The sequence below is a fragment of the Numida meleagris genome, chromosome 2 (assembly GCF_002078875.1).
Source record: "Numida meleagris isolate 19003 breed g44 Domestic line chromosome 2, NumMel1.0, whole genome shotgun sequence".
In the NCBI taxonomy this organism is placed as follows: Eukaryota; Metazoa; Chordata; class Aves; order Galliformes; family Numididae; genus Numida; species Numida meleagris.
The window spans coordinates 41340811-41359540 of NC_034410.1; the positions used below are offsets into that span (position 1 = coordinate 41340811).

General features: G+C 44.8%; 1 protein-coding gene across 1 annotated transcript in view; it reads right to left on the reverse strand.

Annotated features, from left to right (window-relative positions):
* ZNRF2 (zinc and ring finger 2) overlaps nucleotides 1-6249 on the reverse strand; it is a 57189-nt gene extending 50940 nt beyond the window's left edge. Inside the window, exon 1 of the mRNA XM_021389022.1 lies at nucleotides 5605-6249. Coding sequence (XP_021244697.1) covers nucleotides 5605-6043 — 439 coding nt within the window. The 5' untranslated portion in view covers nucleotides 6044-6249. The remainder of the gene's footprint in view (nucleotides 1-5604) is intronic.

An 18730-nucleotide genomic window follows, 5' to 3' on the forward strand; every position in this document is an offset into this window, starting at 1 on the left:
GACAGCCAGAAGAAATATTTGTATACGGCATTATAATTAAGCTGTTCCCTTTTTTTTCAGACCATTAACTATTTAAGCTTTTCTTCTAAATGCAGTACAGCCATTCTTACTATTTGGTTTCTTCTAACCTCTTTTGTTTACCAGGCAGGAGGAAGAAAAGCAGCCCTTCAAAGCTACTCCATCACCTGCCTCAGCCTTTAGTCCAGGCACTCTAAACCTATCATCACAGAGACCAGGCTCCCTCTCCATCTGAAGGATGGATCCTAAAACAGGACCCAGGCAATTCACCAGCACTACTGGAAGATCCAGGCAGTGCTCCTTAGTCCTCCTAGCTCATTTGTCCAAACACGTAATATTTGAGGCTAAAACCACTCTGAGATAGGGCAGGCAGGTGGTGGTGTTGGACTTTTCACTTCTTTCTCTTGTCCTCCAACTGCTCCTTAGGAGAGTTTATGTCTCTGCTGCCAGTCAGGAGCTCTATGTTGCCCACTATATGTAGACATGAGTAACAGAAGAGCCCACTCAATGCAGGACAGTGTGACCTCGAAAAGAGATCGGATTCCTCAAACTCATCTGTCAGCAGAGTTCTTCAGGAGCTCCTTATCAACAGATTTATCCTTGAACTGCTTTCCTAGTATGCTGGATTTTTTTAACCTGTATTTTAGTTAATGAGATGCTAATACATTTCCAAAACCTCCCATATCTTCAGCAACTGCTGAAGCGGCTCTTCTCTTTCACTTTGGAGTGAATTCATATGTAAAACTGAAGAAAAAATAAGGTACACATCTATTTCCCTCACAATCTGCGGTTTTTGTAAAGGTGTACATATGCGTATAGATATGTTTGTACTTCTCTCAACTTGCAAAATGGTCTCCATTTTAGCCTTCCTCTACAAGAAGCACAATAAAGACAGCCTCTCACAACTATCGCTCTCCTTTCCCAAAGTGTACAAACATGGATATGACTGTGATACTGCTGCACCCAAGAGAACAGAAACTAGTCAAATCACCAAAGCAAACACAGCCTCTTGGTTTTCACCATGCTGCATCTTGGAAGACCTTTGAACAGCAGCAGTAAAACCATCTGAAAATGCAAATGGGATTTTTATTATGTTCACAATAGCAAATGGCAGTGTTATGATATCCCTAAAGAAAAAGGTAGAGTTTTTATGGAAAAGCAATAGCTTTTATTAGACTAAAACCTTACAACCTATTTCCTTGTTCTGAATGGCTGGGAGGTAGGTAATGCAGAGAAGTATACGCTGTACTGAAGATGCTCTGGCCTTCCTCAAACATCAAAAAACAGTGTGAAACTGCAATAATACGTTTCACCGCTCCTGACATGAATCACAGACACACAGAAGATACCCCAAAATCTCAGAGCAAAGCAAACTTCCCAACACTTCTCCCAAGTCAGAGGGCAAAGACCTCACAGCTACAACCTTCACTGGCAAAACAGGAACTGCACTAAAATCTGAAGTGTTTAGGAGTTTCACACTCATGATTTCACAAAGCAGCAGTACTTCTGTAATATTGGGAGAGAAGGACAAGGAAGGGACCAGAAAATACTTGCCTCCCCCCCCCAAAAAAAAGGTATGAGAAAGATGAAGAGAACCTTTTTCCATAACCTGGAGAATCCAGTCATCACTTCTACTAGCTATTATTGCAAACAAATACTAGTATAAAACACGTGAAAGATTTTACCCAGGCAGCATTACATACATTCAGTGGCTGGCAGTAAATCTTGCTCTGTAAGGTATACTTCATTAAAAAGCCTGATCACTATTTGCCTAGAAAAGAACTTCTTTTCCCTAATAATGTACTGAAGCAACCTAACGTCAAATTACTACTCCAAGTCTTGAAGCAGACCTGAAAGACATCAACAGTTCTATCTGATAACATTATGTATTCAAAATCTGCCTACCTATGCATCATATAAAAGCATATATGACACAATCTGAGATTTCATGTAATACTTCTAAGTTCTCAATCAATCTTAATGAAGAACTGATGTGGAAATTGCAAAAAAAAAAAAATAAAATACGCAATACTTCTGCTATCTACAGTTGCATTTTTACACAGTTTTTCTTGAAACACTTTTGAAGACAAAGATTACGTTAAAGGTTTTATTCTAGCCTTATTGTAACATTCTCAAGAAGCAATTCAATTCTGAGCACTAAGTGTATATCTAGCAGGAGTTTTCACCAAGAATTCTCCCTGTTGTGACCACCCAGAAAAAGATCACAAACAAAGTGGGATAGAAGGAGATATCAACATTTCAAGTGATGAAAATAACACTTCAGCAGTTACCCAAAACAAAGAAAATTCTGAAAGATGATCCACTTCGTATCGATTGTGACAAGCATTGCTGACAAAAACAGGTTACGTTAGAGCTACAGCAGTAGCTGACAGTCTGTGCAGAAACACTCACTGCCTAAAAACAGAGAAAAAATGAAATTAATTGTGGATCTCAAGACCAACTCTTTAGCAGGCTGTTTTTAAGAAAAGGTAAGAACATTTGCTTTGGGGCTGGAAGAGAGGGGAAGTCCCATTCACTGAGGAACTAAACGGGAAATTACTGTTCCAAACTCCTGATAGCAGCATTATCGCCTTACAGGAAACTGGAACTTGGCACTGTGTTGCAAGAAAGTGCTTGAACATAACGCGTAGGTTTGTCCTCTGCATCTGGGAGTGCCATGAGATCTCATAGAAGTTGGGTCTCCTTCTGTTTAGTGCTCTAAGATTACCCCAAGAGTGCCTGCAGCACAGACTTAAACATGGCTTGGGGTTCTTTTATTTTTATTTTATGAGACCAAGGCCTCAATTTGTCCATGAATGTTAATCTGAGCTAAGATGCAAGGGTGCATAACAGTATTTATTCCATTACATTTTGATCATAAGGTTCACAAGCCTGAGGTCAGACTGGACCACTAGATCCTCAGAGCTAGGCAATGCTGCTGTTACTGTAATTCCAATCAAAGGAATAGAGCAACTACATCATCATATTCTCCAATACGTTAACATATGAAAATACAATGCTTTCTATGTTCTAGTATATTAATAGCATTAATAAGTATAATGTGGATTTTAAAACGTTACATTAGAGAGTTAATATGTATATATTCCTCTTCTATATATAAAGCTGCTCAGTAAAAGTGACAATACAGTGTAATTCACTGATGGTAAATTAATTACAGTAATCAAACAAATGCAACACCCACTCACACATCACTGATTGATGAAGACAAGCAGTATCCCTAGAACTATAAACAGCCGAAAATTCAGCTCAACTTATTATTCTTGTTCTTTTTTTTTTAATTTGATTTTGCTAATTGTGCTAATTCTCCACATTAATTTTGGTGGTTTACAAGACAAAAAGAAACAATTCCATTTGTAAGTTACAAAACAAGGGAGGGTACTTTAAGCATGCATTTAATACACAAGTTAAATGCCAGATACCACACCTAGACAAGCTTGAGCTAGTTACTGTCAGGTCAAAAACAATCCTTCAAGTTATTTTTCACCATGCTGAGGATACCACGTTATGATCTTCAGTGGGGATACTCATTCCAAGCACCTAATTGGCATGAGAAATAGAGAAAACACAAAGCATGCAACTAAACTGGGATGCCTACATTCAGCATCATCTGGTTGCATCACTGATATCACAGAATATTTAAATTGTAAAAAAAAGGAGTGTTTCAAGAGAGGTCTTTTTCACAAGCATTGCAGTATTCTGGTTAAAAAGTTACTCATCCTTGTAAGAAATACTAAGATTTTTAGAATAGAAAAAGCAAAATGATTTATGATCATCTCATGACCACCTAAGGAGAGTCTATTTTAACACTTGCTACTAAAATCCCAATGTATGGCATCCCTTGTTCACTTGTGAGCAGATGAAGAGAATGCACCTCTCTCACTGCTTCTTCTGCACCAGCAGAAGCAACAAGCTCTGCTTCATCTCAGCCTACATCCCCTTTAATATTCCATTTTCAGAGATTTGTAGAAGACGCCAAGCTGTAGTGCAGTAGTTAATACATTATGACCTCCCATAACAAAGTGTAATCAAGTTTAGAGTTGTTTTGAAGAGACCTTCCTGCATGTGACCAGCTTCCTATGTAGATCATTGCTCCTCATTACTGCACTTACATTTAATGCAGATCCTCCTTGAAGCAAGGCAGGTTGTCAGATAATGTTCAGGCAGGGAGAAAAAAAAACAAGTTTTTCTTCTGAGCAACAACATTAAAGCTATATGCTTTAATGATTCCCTTGTGCTTAGCATGAACCTCACAACACTCAGCATAGGGCATCCTTTCCTTGCTAAAATAAACACGTGCACCTACCTCTGGCAAACTATCGAGACGCTATAGCAAGTACCCCTGCAACAAAGCATTACTATTCAGCAGCTCGGTGCTATGACAGCAGTAGTTTTCTTCAGGGCAAATACTCCTTTAACATGACAGGGCTTGGCAGCTCTCTGTTGCACCCCAGCACTGTGCAGGGAGGAGATGGCTTTGGCTGCAGGCAGTGACAGCTCTGGTGCCCCCAGGTCAGTGCAGCGGCGGGCATGTGACAGCCCCACCAGGCTCTGACTGCCAACAGGTCGCATCACAGGAGGGAAGGGAACCCAGTCTGCTGCAAACGCTATGCACGAGTCCATTAATCGCATTACGGAAACATGGTAATTTGATGTTAGTCCCGACCTCCTCAAAATAAAGCTGCTTGGGGAAGCCGGTCAGTATTCAGACCGGTTGTAACCCATCTATTCCACAATACGTACTGGCGTTATCAAAAGAATGAATCCACTAAAAAAGGTCACCTTGCACCTGAATGCGTGACCACTACAAGCAGCGACCTTTAGAACGAGCAACGCTGAGAGCAGCCGGCAGCTTCCGTGCAGGCTCTTAACTTTAAAGGAGAGAATCCAGGCAGTAAAACGCAAACCCTATACTAGCTACATAAACAAAACTGGAAAGACAAAAAGCTGCAGCGACTCGCTCTGGGTCTAATGCACGTCTCCAAGGGCCTCTGCTCCTCGGCGAGCCCGGGCTGTTGGTCCGCCTCCTGCCCCTCTGCTGCCCCACGCACGTGGCCGCCCCCGGGACTGTCTGCGCACGGAAACGCCGACAGCTGCCCTCCGCGCCCCTCTCTTCGGGGAAATAACAACTTTCTTTCGCTTCTCTTTTTCTTAACTCGCACAACTGAGAACCCGAGAGCTTCGAAGGAACGAGCGTCGGCCAAGTAGTAACCGGCATCTAAAGAGGGGTTTGGTCCGATTTTAGAATAAACGGCCGAGACACATGATCCAATTAAATTCTAATTATGTAAGTAGTAGGCAGGAGTATTTACACAGGCACTGATTACGGCTATTAAAGTCTAAAGTCGGCGGCCGGGAGGCTCCGCTTCCTCCTAACCGTGCTGGCCGCGCCGCCGCGGGTTTGCTTTCAGTTTTCAGCCCCCACTTCCCAAAAACTCTTTACAAACACGGGGAGACAGCGGTCCCCCAGCGAACCGGGCGGGCTCCAGCCTCGATGGGTACGGAAAGGCCACCTCGCAGCCCCCCTCCCCCTTTCCCCGCGCCTCCCGCCCGCTGGGCCGCCCTTACCTCCGAACAGGTGCGGCGAGAGGTGCGCGGGCAGCGAGCCGATCACCAGCCGGGGCCCGCCGGCCGATCCGCCGCCCCCCGCGGGCCGCTCCCGGCCGCCCTCCTCCGGGGTGCTGCTCACCGAGTCCTGCGAGCCGTAGGGGCCGCTGCTGTGGGGGATGTTGAAGGCGGACTGCGCGGCGCGGGCCGCCGCGGCGCCGGCACCTCCCAGGGACCTGCTGCGGGGCGCCGAGCCCGCCGCGCCCCCCGCGGCCGCCGCCGCCGCCGATCCGCCGGGAGCGCCGTGGGGCGCCGCCGCCAGGTGCGGGTAGCGCCCGCCCGCCGCCCGCCCGCCGGTCCCGTTAGCGCCGCCGCCGCTGCTGGAGGAAGGTAAATCCCCGCCCGAGTACGCCCGGGTGCGGCCGTTGGCGGCGGTGGGGCTGCTCTGCTTCGCGCCCATGGTCCCGCTGCCCTTCTGAGGGGAAGGCGCCGGTGCACGGGAACGCGTCGCTCGGTGCGTCGGTGCCGAGAGGGGAGAGCCGCCCGCCGCGATCCGGCTCAGCTGGCGGTCCCGGCGCGGCCGCTGCTGGCGGGTGCGGGGCGCCGCCGTGAGCTGTTCGGCACGCTGCTGCCTGCCGCCAAGCCGCCGCTCGGCCCCGCCGCCCCCGCCGCCGCCATCCCGCCGCGCTGCGCCGCGCGCTCTGGGGGGCACCGGCGGCAGCCGCCCCGCCGAAGCCGCTCGCTCGCCCGCGGCGCGCCGCGCTGTGCCGAGGGAGGCGGGAAGGGGCGGGCACCGCGACGCAGCCGCTCCTCTACGCTGTCGCCATACTGGGGGCGGCCCCGCGCGGGGAGCGGGCGGCGGGTGCCGCGCCGCGCCTTCCTTCCTTTCCCCTGTGCGGCGGGGTGTTGGCCCCCGGAACGCAGCCGCCCGCCCCTCTCCTCACGCAAGGTGCGGGGCGGCGCAGGGGGCGAGGCTGGCCGTGGGGCTCGTCTCAGCAGAGTCTCCTCACGGGGCTGAGGCGAGAGCCCGCTCCGGGCGGAGGGCGCTCCTTGAGCGCGACCGGGCGGCCGGCGGGGAGGGGAAGGGGTTAAAGTCGCAACCGCTGCCGGTGGCTGGTGCTGCGGCCGGGCGCGGGGAGGCCGTTGACGGTGGTGCCCGCGGGGAGGCGGGAGCGAGGGCCGCGCTGAGGCGAGCGGCGGCTCCGCGGGTGTCCCGCGGCGGGGCCGGGGGCTGAGGGGCGGCCGTCCCGCGCGCCGCGTTGTGTCGCGGTTCGCTGTGGTGGTTCTAATAAAACGTGCAGCCGCCGAGTGTGTGTGTGTCGTTCCTCGGGGTGTGTGTGTGTCGGAGGGGAGGGGGGTCTGTCCTGACGCGGCTCCCGGCGACCCGTGGCCTCCCGGAGCAGCGATGTGCCAGGGTGGTGCAACCCTTAGGCCGGCTCACGGCTGGGTAGAGGCTGTCCTCACTCAGAGGAGCACCCCCGTTGCTAAACACTGTACGCGAGTAGAGAGTGCCCACAAATTCTGGCCCTGTGAATTATACCCGTGCGGATAACAGGCTCGATTTGCTCAAAGTGAAACAAGTCAAGAGCAGAAATACTTCGTTCTTTAATGGCACGTGATGTTGAGTGTCTTACACTTTGAATGTACACAAATGTGGTTCCTACGGTCAGGCACACAAGGTGACTGCTTGGTCTATGGATTACTGCCTGCTGTCAGACCAGCACATGGCCTTCAGATAGTGCTGTGTGCTGTCTCAGCACTGGGCTCCAGCTGCACTCCTGCCTGTGGTACAGTCCCCAAACAATTTTGCTATTAATGCAGCAAAACAGATCAATACTTGAGTTCATGTACAAAGTATTGCTTTAGTGGGTCTGAGAATGCCCATTCTCAGAGGTGAGCAGACATGGAGGTCTCCCCTAGCCTTTCCCCTTCACCATTACAGGTGCTTTCTGACACAGTGCAGTCTATAGTTTGGTGTGCAAGAGGAGCTACCACTGCTTGAGTGGTGGAGGAAGCAAAATCTCAGAGATACCGATGATGCAGTGGTCTAGAAGGCAGAGTTCCCATTAATGTTCCCACGGAAGGAAAAGCTGCCATAGGAATTCCTCTCTTGCTTGATTCCAAGAATTCACATGGGCAAAGGATGTTGCAGACATGACTCATAATTTCTGCTGCTTGCAGAATGCTCGTTGCCTTTTTAGCCCTATTAGAAGCCAGTGTGCTAGAATCTTTTAGTACATTCTTAACATCTCCACCAGCAAGTAGCAGTGGAGCTGTCTGGCTATTAGGATAAACAGCACTTTGGAAGTACTGCATTGCTACATAGTACCACGCTACCTTTTCCTTATGGTGATCCTAAGAGTTGAGCAGGTATTAAATAGATCCTATTTGGTTATGAATAACCTTTTATTCAATTTAAAATGAAATAGTAAAGCCTATGGGGAAAAAAGGCCTCAAGACATCCAAAGAGTTATTCAGTGGTACAGTCAGACAGCATAGAATATCTCACAGAAAAGGGCTCAGCTGCTGACAACCGGTCACAACAACAGGACAGCCCCTGCTTCCTTCTCAGAAAGCACGGATGTTCCCAGTGAGATGTGATTTTCCTTTGGCTTCTGTTTTTGCTTTGCACGTAGGGCGTTTAAGTGTAATGTTTGCAGATCTCACCATCAAGTGTGAATCTAAACAGGACACATACCTCGGAGAACGCCTACATCTTCAGAAGAGCAGTGTGACGTGCTTCTGAGCCAGCGTTCTCTCCTCCATCTTTCTGCTCGCTCTTATTAATGGTTGAAAATAATTTTTTCTGCATACAGAAGTTTGCTCTGTATATCCAATAGTACAGTTAGGCTTTCAAGTTAACACTTCTTCTAACAAATGACGGTCTACAAGCAGTCTTGTAGAGGCAAGTACCTGGCACAGTAGTTTCCACCCATTTGTTCCTTAATATGCTCCAAAAGTCGTTTGCATAAAAATTTCAATTTCCTACCCAGCACAGAAAATAATCATTGGCAAGAGGAGACAGTGTAGAGAGAAAGTCAGTTTGCTGCTGACCAAATTTCCACAGATCTCAAGGACTCAGTGGAAAGTACACAGTTATATAAAAATTAACTTCTCTAGGCCTACATGGATGAATGCTGTTATTATTCTTGTAGGAACACATCTAAGGAATCTTATTTGTAATTAAATAAGCATGAAATAGGAACTAACCTTCTTGTTCCAGGATAGTGGAAAAAAACTGGTTTAGACAGGCACATACACTTGCTATTCTTTGTTATAAGCTGCCTGCCTCCATTTTAGTTGAAGTTACACTACCTTTTCTATCAGCAAGTGAAAGCAATAAGCTTGTTTCTTCACCAGTTTCCTTAAAATTACTGAGCAGCAGATATGCCCTAAGCATACAAAACTAGCCAAAAATGCATAATATTGCACATCTTGGAAAATGTGTGCTGAATGGGGGTCTAAATTTTGGTCAGTGAGCTATACTGATGGAGCTTTCTCCTTCTGCCCTCCTACTCTCTTTGGTGGCTTTTACAGGGAGATTAAGAAACATGGGAATGTAGCACTGAGGGACACAGGTTAGTGGGCATGTAGGGAATGAGTCAACAGTTGGACTAGATGATCTTAGTTGTCTTTTCCAACCTTAATGATTCTATGATTCTATGATTAGAACGTGGTCTCAAGCAAGGTTTCATCTTTGGCAAAAGCATCTGACTCTGGACTAAAGAGGCCAGCTGGATATTTAAATTCTCTTCAGAATTGATCAGGTACTCGTTTCTAAAGAAGGGTTGTAAAAACATTGTTAAAACTCATAGCATACAGTTAATTTTCTGGTAGCTAAGGTAGGCTTCTAATAGGGCTTGGGGATTTTCTGGTCAGATACCAAACTAGGAGTGCACACTGTGGTTGGAAAAGAACAGTGATGTTTTTACATTGTTGTATATTTCAGGTGTTTAAAATAAACTCCACCTCACACCAGCTCCCCACAGATACTGAAAACAGAGACTTCTGAAGTGCTTGGTTGGTCATAGAGAAAGCAAAACAGAAGTGTTTTAGCCTTCTAAATTAAGACTTGCATAAAGTACACATGCCTTGCATCTGCAGATAGTTTTATCCATCTGGCAGACCATACTCTCCTCAGATATGTCCACATCTGTATGCTAAATGAAATAGGTCCCATTTTACCCTGTCCATATGACCGTGAATTGCACAAAAACCTATGGTAGGCATCTTTTTGTGAAGCTTTCTGATACCAGTGTGTAACCAGCTGGTATGCTGAGAGATGTAGAAGACCTTGTTATCCAATAGCTTAGATTTTTTCTTGCATTGAATAACACTTTGCTCATGTTGACTTTACTCCTGTGAAAATTTATGCATCTACTTGTACCAATCCAGTAAAAACAGTCCTGCACTATGCTGTGATGAGTCTTCATGGATTAAAAAAGCTCGGCAGCTCTGAAAGTCTTCTAAGGTTTGGGTCCTAAAGTTATTCTGGAAATGTGTGGTTACTTATGTTTTTACTGAGGAAGTTTATCCTTGTTTTAGGAAGATTCTGTTTAAAACCTTCTGCCTTGTGTTTGAAGTTTATGCTTTTCTGAAGTTTCTATCACACTGTAAACAATATGCTGTATTTTGTACACGCAAGTTACCCATACAGAAAACTAATGTTCACAGGAATGATAATGTAGTCTTAAAATTAATTGACGTTTGACTCGATGTACCGATTGACCATTTACACAAGAAGAAGATGTGGAAACAATTTACATGAAGAAATGGCAGTTTGTGCTGTGCATTCCATTACTAAGTGCCATGAAGAAGCATGATAAGGTATACACTTCAGTCTAAAAATTTTATTAGAAAATGTATTCTCGGTAATAATTTCTAGGCCGTTCTACAGGGTTGTATTATTGTAGCCAGTGTGTACCATTATAGGTAACCACACCCAATATCAAATGCCATTCATAAGAACTTGCCATTTGAGTGCATCATCAGGCTAGTTACTGGCTCTGTAATAAACTGCATTAGTTCTCCTTGTTAGTTTGGTGAGTTTTGTTACCACCTTTGCATGTATCCCATTGTGTTGCTTCCTGACCTTTCGTGCTTCTACACTCTCCTAGTGCTATCTTTCTTCAGAAGCTGCAGTGCAGACCATTCTGTTGTGTGCTGAAGGAATAACTGAAGACAAATAGTGGGTTAGACAGCACCCATGCCTACAATAAAGGCATTTGCACTGATTCATAAATGAAGTGACATCAATCTATGTTTATTTGGGTGTTAATACACAGATCTGTGGGTATGGGAATGTGGAGGTGGATTAGTTGACCTGTAAAGGTTCCATCCAGCTGATTCTTCTGTTTCTGTGATTTCTAAGAAGAGGGGGTGGAGGACAAACTAACAGATGGGAAGTATGTTTACTCTCTGTTGTTTTCAGCTCTTGTATATCAGTGCCCAGAAAAGCCAGCTGAATGTGGATTTGGGAGTTGGGGGAGGACTGTTGATGGCTTCAGAGCTCTTTATTTCTGTAGAGGGAAATAATGGGAGTCTTTCAAAGTATATTCCTGAATCACATTGCTTTGTCTTGCAATTTGGAGTGCCAGACCACGAATCCCTTCTGCACCTGGAGAGGCATTTGGCTTTACAGAAAGCTCTGTCTGAACAATTCATGATGGCTAATAAAGAAAGCACTTTGAGTCCTGACACAGTGGATATTACACAGGTAAATCAGTCTTCAGAAGCTGATTGCAGACAAGCTCTTTTACAGGATACATCTTTCACTGGCAGTACTAATTGCTTGTATGCTAGACATCTACAGAAAGAGGTGAGTAAATGGAAATTACAGAAACAATAACAAAACAAAATATGTAGCAATGACAGCAGGCAATAGAGCCATGTGACATTAAGTTTGCCAAGTACAATTTGTATTCTTTCAGGTTCCGTATTATCTGCCAAATATTACCTTAATTTCTCAGAATCCAGGAGAAAAAAATCTTTTTTTCCTCATTATTGCACCGTATGTGGTAGCATTTTCAATTGATAGTTTTAAGTCATAGAAGTATTGTTCTTTTAATCTTTTGTAGACTTCTACTTACAGCGTGCTGCTGATAAGCCTAATAATAAGAAACAAGAACATACCAGGTAGCTCCTCAAAGGGCTTTTAAGCCTAGCTGCTTGGGCAGTCATGCATATGTTGTGGTGACTCTTTGCAACTGAAGTCAAAGGGACAGTCAAGACCTCGAGGCATATTAAAAGCAAGGTCTTCTAGTGTATGTATCAGGGTAATGCTTTATTAAGGAGTGCATAAGGAAAAATACAAAAACATGTAACTAGACTTTTCTGAAGGCCTAGATCAGGGCTGTACTGAGTCAGGAGGAATGTCAGAGGGCTCCACTTCCCGTGCTCTGCCAGAAGCATTTCTGCCTGGGCTGCTGCACACCATGCCTGGTGTAAAGCAGGCACGAGGGTGGTGTAAAAGGCCCCATCTGTTGTGCTGGCTCTGATCCACTTGGCAGAAGACAGAACCTATGAAAATAAGAGATGAACGAAGGGAACTGTGAAGACACTTCTTCCTCTCTGTCCCTGGTATGTACTTCCCTAGGAGCAGGAGGAGCAGTATCCTTGTTTTCAGTTGCTGCTTAAAAAGTGAGGGAGACCCTCCAGTAAAAGCATGGAGGCATTCTTAATTTGGACTCAAGAGTTCAACAATTTTTGAAGAAAAAAAATGTTCTGTGAACAATAATAGAAAGTAAAAGTGTCCTTTCACCACTTCGGAAGCCCAGCACACACTTCCGGGTAGGTTGCTCTGCTCTTAGCTGGTTTCAGTTCAGTATTCAGAAAATGCCAGGTTCAAGTGAGAACTGTAACAGTTAAAGTTAGTGCTTGTAACAGTCTGATGTAGCAAAACATTTCTAGATGATAAAACGTTCTTCTAGGCAATGGGAATGCATAGACTCAGCCTCACAGTAGGTTCTCTTTGGGATGAGTACTGGTAGTTACAGGGTTAGCCACCCATGTAGAGCACCTGGACTTCTCCTCCTTAGGAGGGTCACAATTTATCAAGATCATTCAGAATCTTTTCTTTGTCCCTATTCCTTCCTAAACAAAGCTTTTCCTCCAGAGTCATGGTAGCTCTTCTTTAACCCAGATGTGACACGATCACAAAATGAAGAGGGCCCTTCTACAGCCACGCAAAACCAGAACAAGGACACTATGAGATTGTGTGCCTTCCTTGTGGAGGCCAGACAGGAAAGAAGAGACCCTTTTTGTAGGAAGCACATCATGAGGCTGGGGAGGCTTAGTTTCACTCTGAATGTCATTACTTCCCCTCTTGTGAATGGAAAAATGCAAAGCAATCTGGTATCATATGTCCACACTGACATCTAGTGCTGAAAAAATTGCACTAGCCAGTGTGGAAACAAAGAAGCAAAAAGGTGTAGGACTGGAATGAAAATCTAAAATGTTCTTACCTTCCAATTCAGGAAGAGAATCCAGCCCCCTGCTACATCAGAATCTCTCCTTCTAAGCTTTTTCTAGGGAAAAGGATCATTCACTTAACAGTGGCTTTTCATTGTTAATATTCTCTCACTTCCCATTTTGATGCATTCTCATTATTTTTCCATGCACACATAAGAATTGCATGTTGTAATATTTTACTATGCCTTTAAGGGCAGGCAAAGACTGATTAAAAACAAAACAAAACAAAACAAAATTTCTGTGAATTTTTATTCTAATTTTTTATCTTCCATGGGCTAGTAAAAAGCAATAGTAGTGTACAGAATAATGAGTATTTTTCAATGCCAGCTGCCAGCACACTTCCCTTCCTGTCACCAGGGAAATGTGAGATTAAAACCAAGTGCTCCGTATGCTTCAGAAGTGATATGTGCATGTAAGCATTGGATAAATCCTCAAAGGAGAAGAGGAAAAGGACAGATCCCAAAGCTCTGCGATCAATGGGCTTTTTCACCGGTTGAATCCCAAGCTTTGGCTCGGGTCCCAGGGGGATGTCAGAGCTCTGCCAGCCCCACTGGGACACTGCAGCCCAAATGCCAGCATGCTCCTGGCAAGCTGCAGCAATAAGGTTCAGCTGCGGCTGGCAGTATTTGCTCCACATAGGGAATCCTGTTGTTCATCAAGTGGCTTCCCAAGAACAGGGCACTTCTTGTTTCTTTGCATGAAGGCAAAGCAGGTCCTGACCTGCCAGGCACTCCTGATGAGATCCTCCGGAAGCCTTGCACTGGGCTCTGCAGCACACTGGCAAGCTGTATCTGCTGCCACTTGGTGCTACCTGAGATGATAGCTCTTACCTCCTCCTCTTTCACAGCGCAGCAAGCAACGAATGGTAGGGTTTAGCCCTGGGTGCTTTGTAACTGCAAGCCTCAGGAGGAAATATGGCCTTCATCTGCCAACAGTACCCTTCCCACCCCCCGAGTCAGACAGCCCAAGCATTAAGGTGCATTTTCTTCTTTTAGTTTTTGCAATTCTTTTTTTGTCTTGAACCCAAATAGAATCACATAGAAGGAAGCATATCGCAACATCTAGACTGTATTTTTTTTTCCATTTCTTGTAATCAACAACCATATGCAGATTTTAAAAACATTTCAGACTCTTGCATCTGGGCTGGACAGATTGGGATGAGCGGGGAGGACTGGCAGGCCCAATTAGACCATGAGAAGCATAAGTAGCTGTCAGAAATAAGGATAGAGCAGGAGAAAGCATGTGGCATCTCTCACTAGATAAGCCGTGATGATTGGCATGCTCAGTCAGAAACATTCTTTTTCTGATTTAATGGAGGCTTAGTGTAGTCTAAAGACAAACTGTCTCACAGCTGAGACCATGCTAATCAAGCATTAAAATGTAGGGTTAGAGTCTGATGTCATTCTAAATTCCATTAACATCAGTGGAATTATGCCAAAACTATACGCCCAAATTTGTAGGGTGCAAAACTTGGCCCATATTTATCATTAGGAATAAAAACATGCAAAACTGCGTCACGTGTTGTGTATCTTCTTGAAATAAAAAGTAATAGAATGGTAAAAATAAAAAATGTAGACCAGACTAAGAAAAAGGAGAGAAATGGGGAGAACAAAAGGAAAATGAAAAGGAAAATGAGAGGGGAGAAGGAGATGGACAAGGGGAAGAGAATGGAAAAGGAGAAGGAGAAGGAAAAGGTGGAGAAGAAGGAAAAGGTGGAGAAGAAGGAAAAGAAAAAATGAAATGGGAAAAAGGAAAGGGAAAGGGGAAAGAAAATGAAAGAAAAGACAAAGGATGTGAGAATTTAGGAAGACGCCCTGATGAAATTTAAAAACCTGCACAAAAATTTCTAGATGCGTGGTAACAACACTGAATTAAAACACTTCAACTTTGGTGTTGCCATATCAAATCTTTGTCCAACCTTCCCCTTCCAACTTTCAGGATGACCCAAAGCACATTAACACATGAAAGGTGACTTTGCAGAGCATATTTGGTGCAGTGATTGAACATCCTGCGTAAATACATTCAGCTGACATTAGTTCCTAAGCTTTCAGGAACGTTGCAGAGTGTATTAAAAGCAATGCTTTTTCAGTAGAATACTAGTCAATAATGGATATAATCCCAGCTAAGATCCTGGAGCTGCTGGGGTGGGGCATGGAGAGCTCAACAAATTCGAGTGAAGCCAAGCTGCTGCCAGCCTGTAACCCCTCAGCTGCCGGGCTGGGGACAGGAGCAGGGAGCTGCTTTCATCCACCCCGCATGCGCGTTCCTCTCCTATTCTTCAGGATTTGGCTGTGAACAGCTAACTCAAGCTGGCTGTCCTCAGAGACAAAGGAAAATGTAAATGTGGTTGTGGAGCTCAGTGTTTTACTCAGCAATGGTGGAGGAAAACAATGCTTTAGAAAATTCACAAATATAAAAAATACCTCGAATTGAAGAGCTTTTTTTTTCCTTTTTTTTTTTTTTTTTTTTTGCTGCCAAATTCCTCATTATATTTTGAGTATTTCTCCTTTCCTCTATCTAAAAATGGTTCTTTCCAGAACCCTTTCAGGCTTCATACTTCAATTAAAATTGTGCTTGCTTGGCCGGTAGTTTGTTTTGTCCAACAAAATTCACATGCAGTTGTCATAAAGTGTAATGCACTGAGCTGATGTGCCTCTGCTGCTCGCACTCAGACCCTGCCTTGGATTGCTGAAGTTGAAGGAGAGATCTTAAAGCACTGCTGGTTCTATTAAAGGCTTTTTGCAAGGGGTAGAAAAAAAAGAAAAACCAAAAAAGGATTCTAAAAACTAATAAAATTCTGTTGGTGAATCCAAAAATACTCATATGAAGAATTTTTTCCCAGAAGAAGCTGGAAAGAAGATACAGTGCTTGAAGAGAAGCAGCACAGGTCACAGTGAAGCTTGCCCTTGATTTCCAGCTATCTGGCCTGGCTGTTTGAGCAACTTGTAATTCACTTTGTCTCTTGTTGATTCAGTTCATCCCCTTCTGCTCGCTGCCTCTTTATCATCCTGTCAGGATAAAACTCTTCACGAATTCCAAGCAGCTCAAAGTGCAGGTTAAAGGAACCTTAATAAGCACAGAAGGTCAATACTCTTCATACTAGATCCTCATGATAATAAGATCTTTGGATATGCGGAGCTCTTACAGAAGTCATAGTCCAAGTTTTGCAAATGCCAGTTACAAAAATAAAAGTCAGTGATGTTACACTGCTAAGCAGAACCACGAAGCCCAGAGCATGCAATAACCACTTCTGCAAAAACACTCTGCAAATTTTCATACAGCTGGGTTTATCTTAAAAAATGGGTCCCAGGAACAATTTGTTATGTAGAGACTGTAGTGGCTAGAGAAGCCGCTTTTGAATTCACCTGAAGATATAAAGGTATGAGCTATATTGGAATATACTAGATAAATATTTTGTCAATCAGCAGATGATGTAAGGTAAATGTTTGACTGTTATTGCTGCTGTCACAACTAATCACAAGGTCTCGGGAATCAAATTCTACAGCACATACTGTTTTTCATTGACATCACTGCACGACGCATATTAGGGCTTTCTCAGGTCAGGAATTAATTCTTATTAAAATGTCTTGCGGGCATCAAAACTGAGGTAATGAGATAGGAATGAGCTGGAAGCCCAGAGGCAAACAGAGGGTTTTACTTCAAATGGCTTCTTAAGAATCAACTGGAGGAAACTCCAAGGGAAAAGAAGGAGTATGCCAGTTGGAAACAGCTTTGCCTGCTGCCAGAATAGAACCTTGCAGCCCATTTTAAGAGGTAGGGTGAAAGATCATTAAGGCTGATCTGTCCCAAACACAGATAGCAAAGAGTTTGGTCTCTCTCTATTTGTTGGCTGAGTTGACTGCCAGCTTAGATTGCTGCTGAAAGTGTAATTGTCAGCCCTGTTTCTTTCATTATAAGCTGCTCTTCCTTGGGATTTCATTATTTCTGTTCGTAAGGCCTTTCTGTGCATGGTTTGATGGTGTAGGCAGTGGAACAAGATTGATTGAGAGACAGATTTAGCCAGACTGGTGCTGAAATTGTGTTTAAACTTCACCTATTTTTCTAACATGTGCTAAAAATCCTGCCATTATACTTACCAGAGAGTCCAAGAGAACTGGAAGCAAATCAATAGCCTTTGCAGAAAAACCTCACTAAGACACCTTTTGAAGAGGCATGTGATTAATCTGGAATCTCTCAATGAGGCCACAGCCCGGCACATATCCAGCAGGCAGGTCAATTGGTTAACGTTTGCTGAAATATATTCCAAATTTTTGGTTCTCCCAGAGAGTAGAAGATCTTTTCCCCATGCTCTTTCAGATCTGGGATACCCCAGTCTCCCAGTTCTGCTAGTTAATGACAGTCTCAAAGCTCAATTGTTATTGTGAGGCTGAGATGTGTTCCACATACCAGAAAATGGACATATCTCAGAGGCAAGAACCCAAGGGGACAGAAAACAACACATGTAAACAATATTGCCGTATGCTGATTTTCAAAGAAAAGTGGAGATTTTTGTTGCAACAAATCAAAGAGGGTGTAGAAGAGCTGGTTAGCTTCTCATCTTCTGCATAGCAGGCAGTATTTCTGAAGTCTGTATGTACAATATATATATATGTATATCTGTGGCTATCAATATGTCCCACAACCCTCAGTATCATACTAATCCCAGCTGTTCCATGCTTCTTTTACAATGAACCATGGGGCCAGCGTGCTCTCCTCACTCAGAATGGTTATCAGGCAGAATGGTTCTCCATAGCTTACCAGTGGTGCTCTAAGCAGCACAAGGTTTTTAGATTGCAGCCCAAACTACTTCAGTGTGAGGGAAATGCTCAGCTGAGCTGGTCCCTGTATGTGGGCAAAGTGGAGACTTGGCCACAGCTCCCAGCTAAGAACATGGTGAGTGCATCCCAGGAAGGGATGCCTTTGAGTCACAGGTAGGCAGGCAAATGGGGGATCATCTTCAGTCACCCGCTGTAATCTGTCTGCTCATCACAGCCCAGCTGCTTGCTGATACACTACTCTGCAAATACGTCAGCCGTGCCCCAGGCAATGTCCTGATCTCGGGAGAAATCTGTAAACCGCTTGCACTGAATGAATTCTTTTTAGCTGTGGGGATATGTGTTATCCAGCCTGACCAGTATGAATTCTAACTGGTCCATAAGCTCCCTGCAATCGTTGTTTTGTGCTGTACTTATGCCTGCTTTTTAAAGATACTGCCCCTCCCTGCAGTTGCATAGCTGGGGTGTCCCTTCATTTGTATGATAATGCATCCGAGCCCGAGGACCTTTGTCCTGCTCTCCACCACGGTCGGGTGAGGCCCACAGCCTTAGAAGGAGAGAGGCATCTCAGCAGGAAAGTTGGGAGTATCCACACTGACAGAGCACAAGCTGCTGCAGGAGCCTGGGGAATGCGTAGGAGCTGCATGCCCAGCCAGCATCTGTGGGTACATAATAATGAACTAGATCCCTGTGGTCCCCCTCTACGCATTATCCAGTAGCTGGACTGGATAATAGGCAGCAGCCTTTCCTATGGGAAAAGAAAAAAAAGAGATCTCAGAGTAAAGGTTCAACTGGCAAAGACAATCCTTCCCCAGCAAGCCATTTAATGTGCTTATCTCTAAACCAGATTTTCAGCATGTTGGGAAGAAAGCTTCGGGCCCCTGTTTGATAACAGGATATGA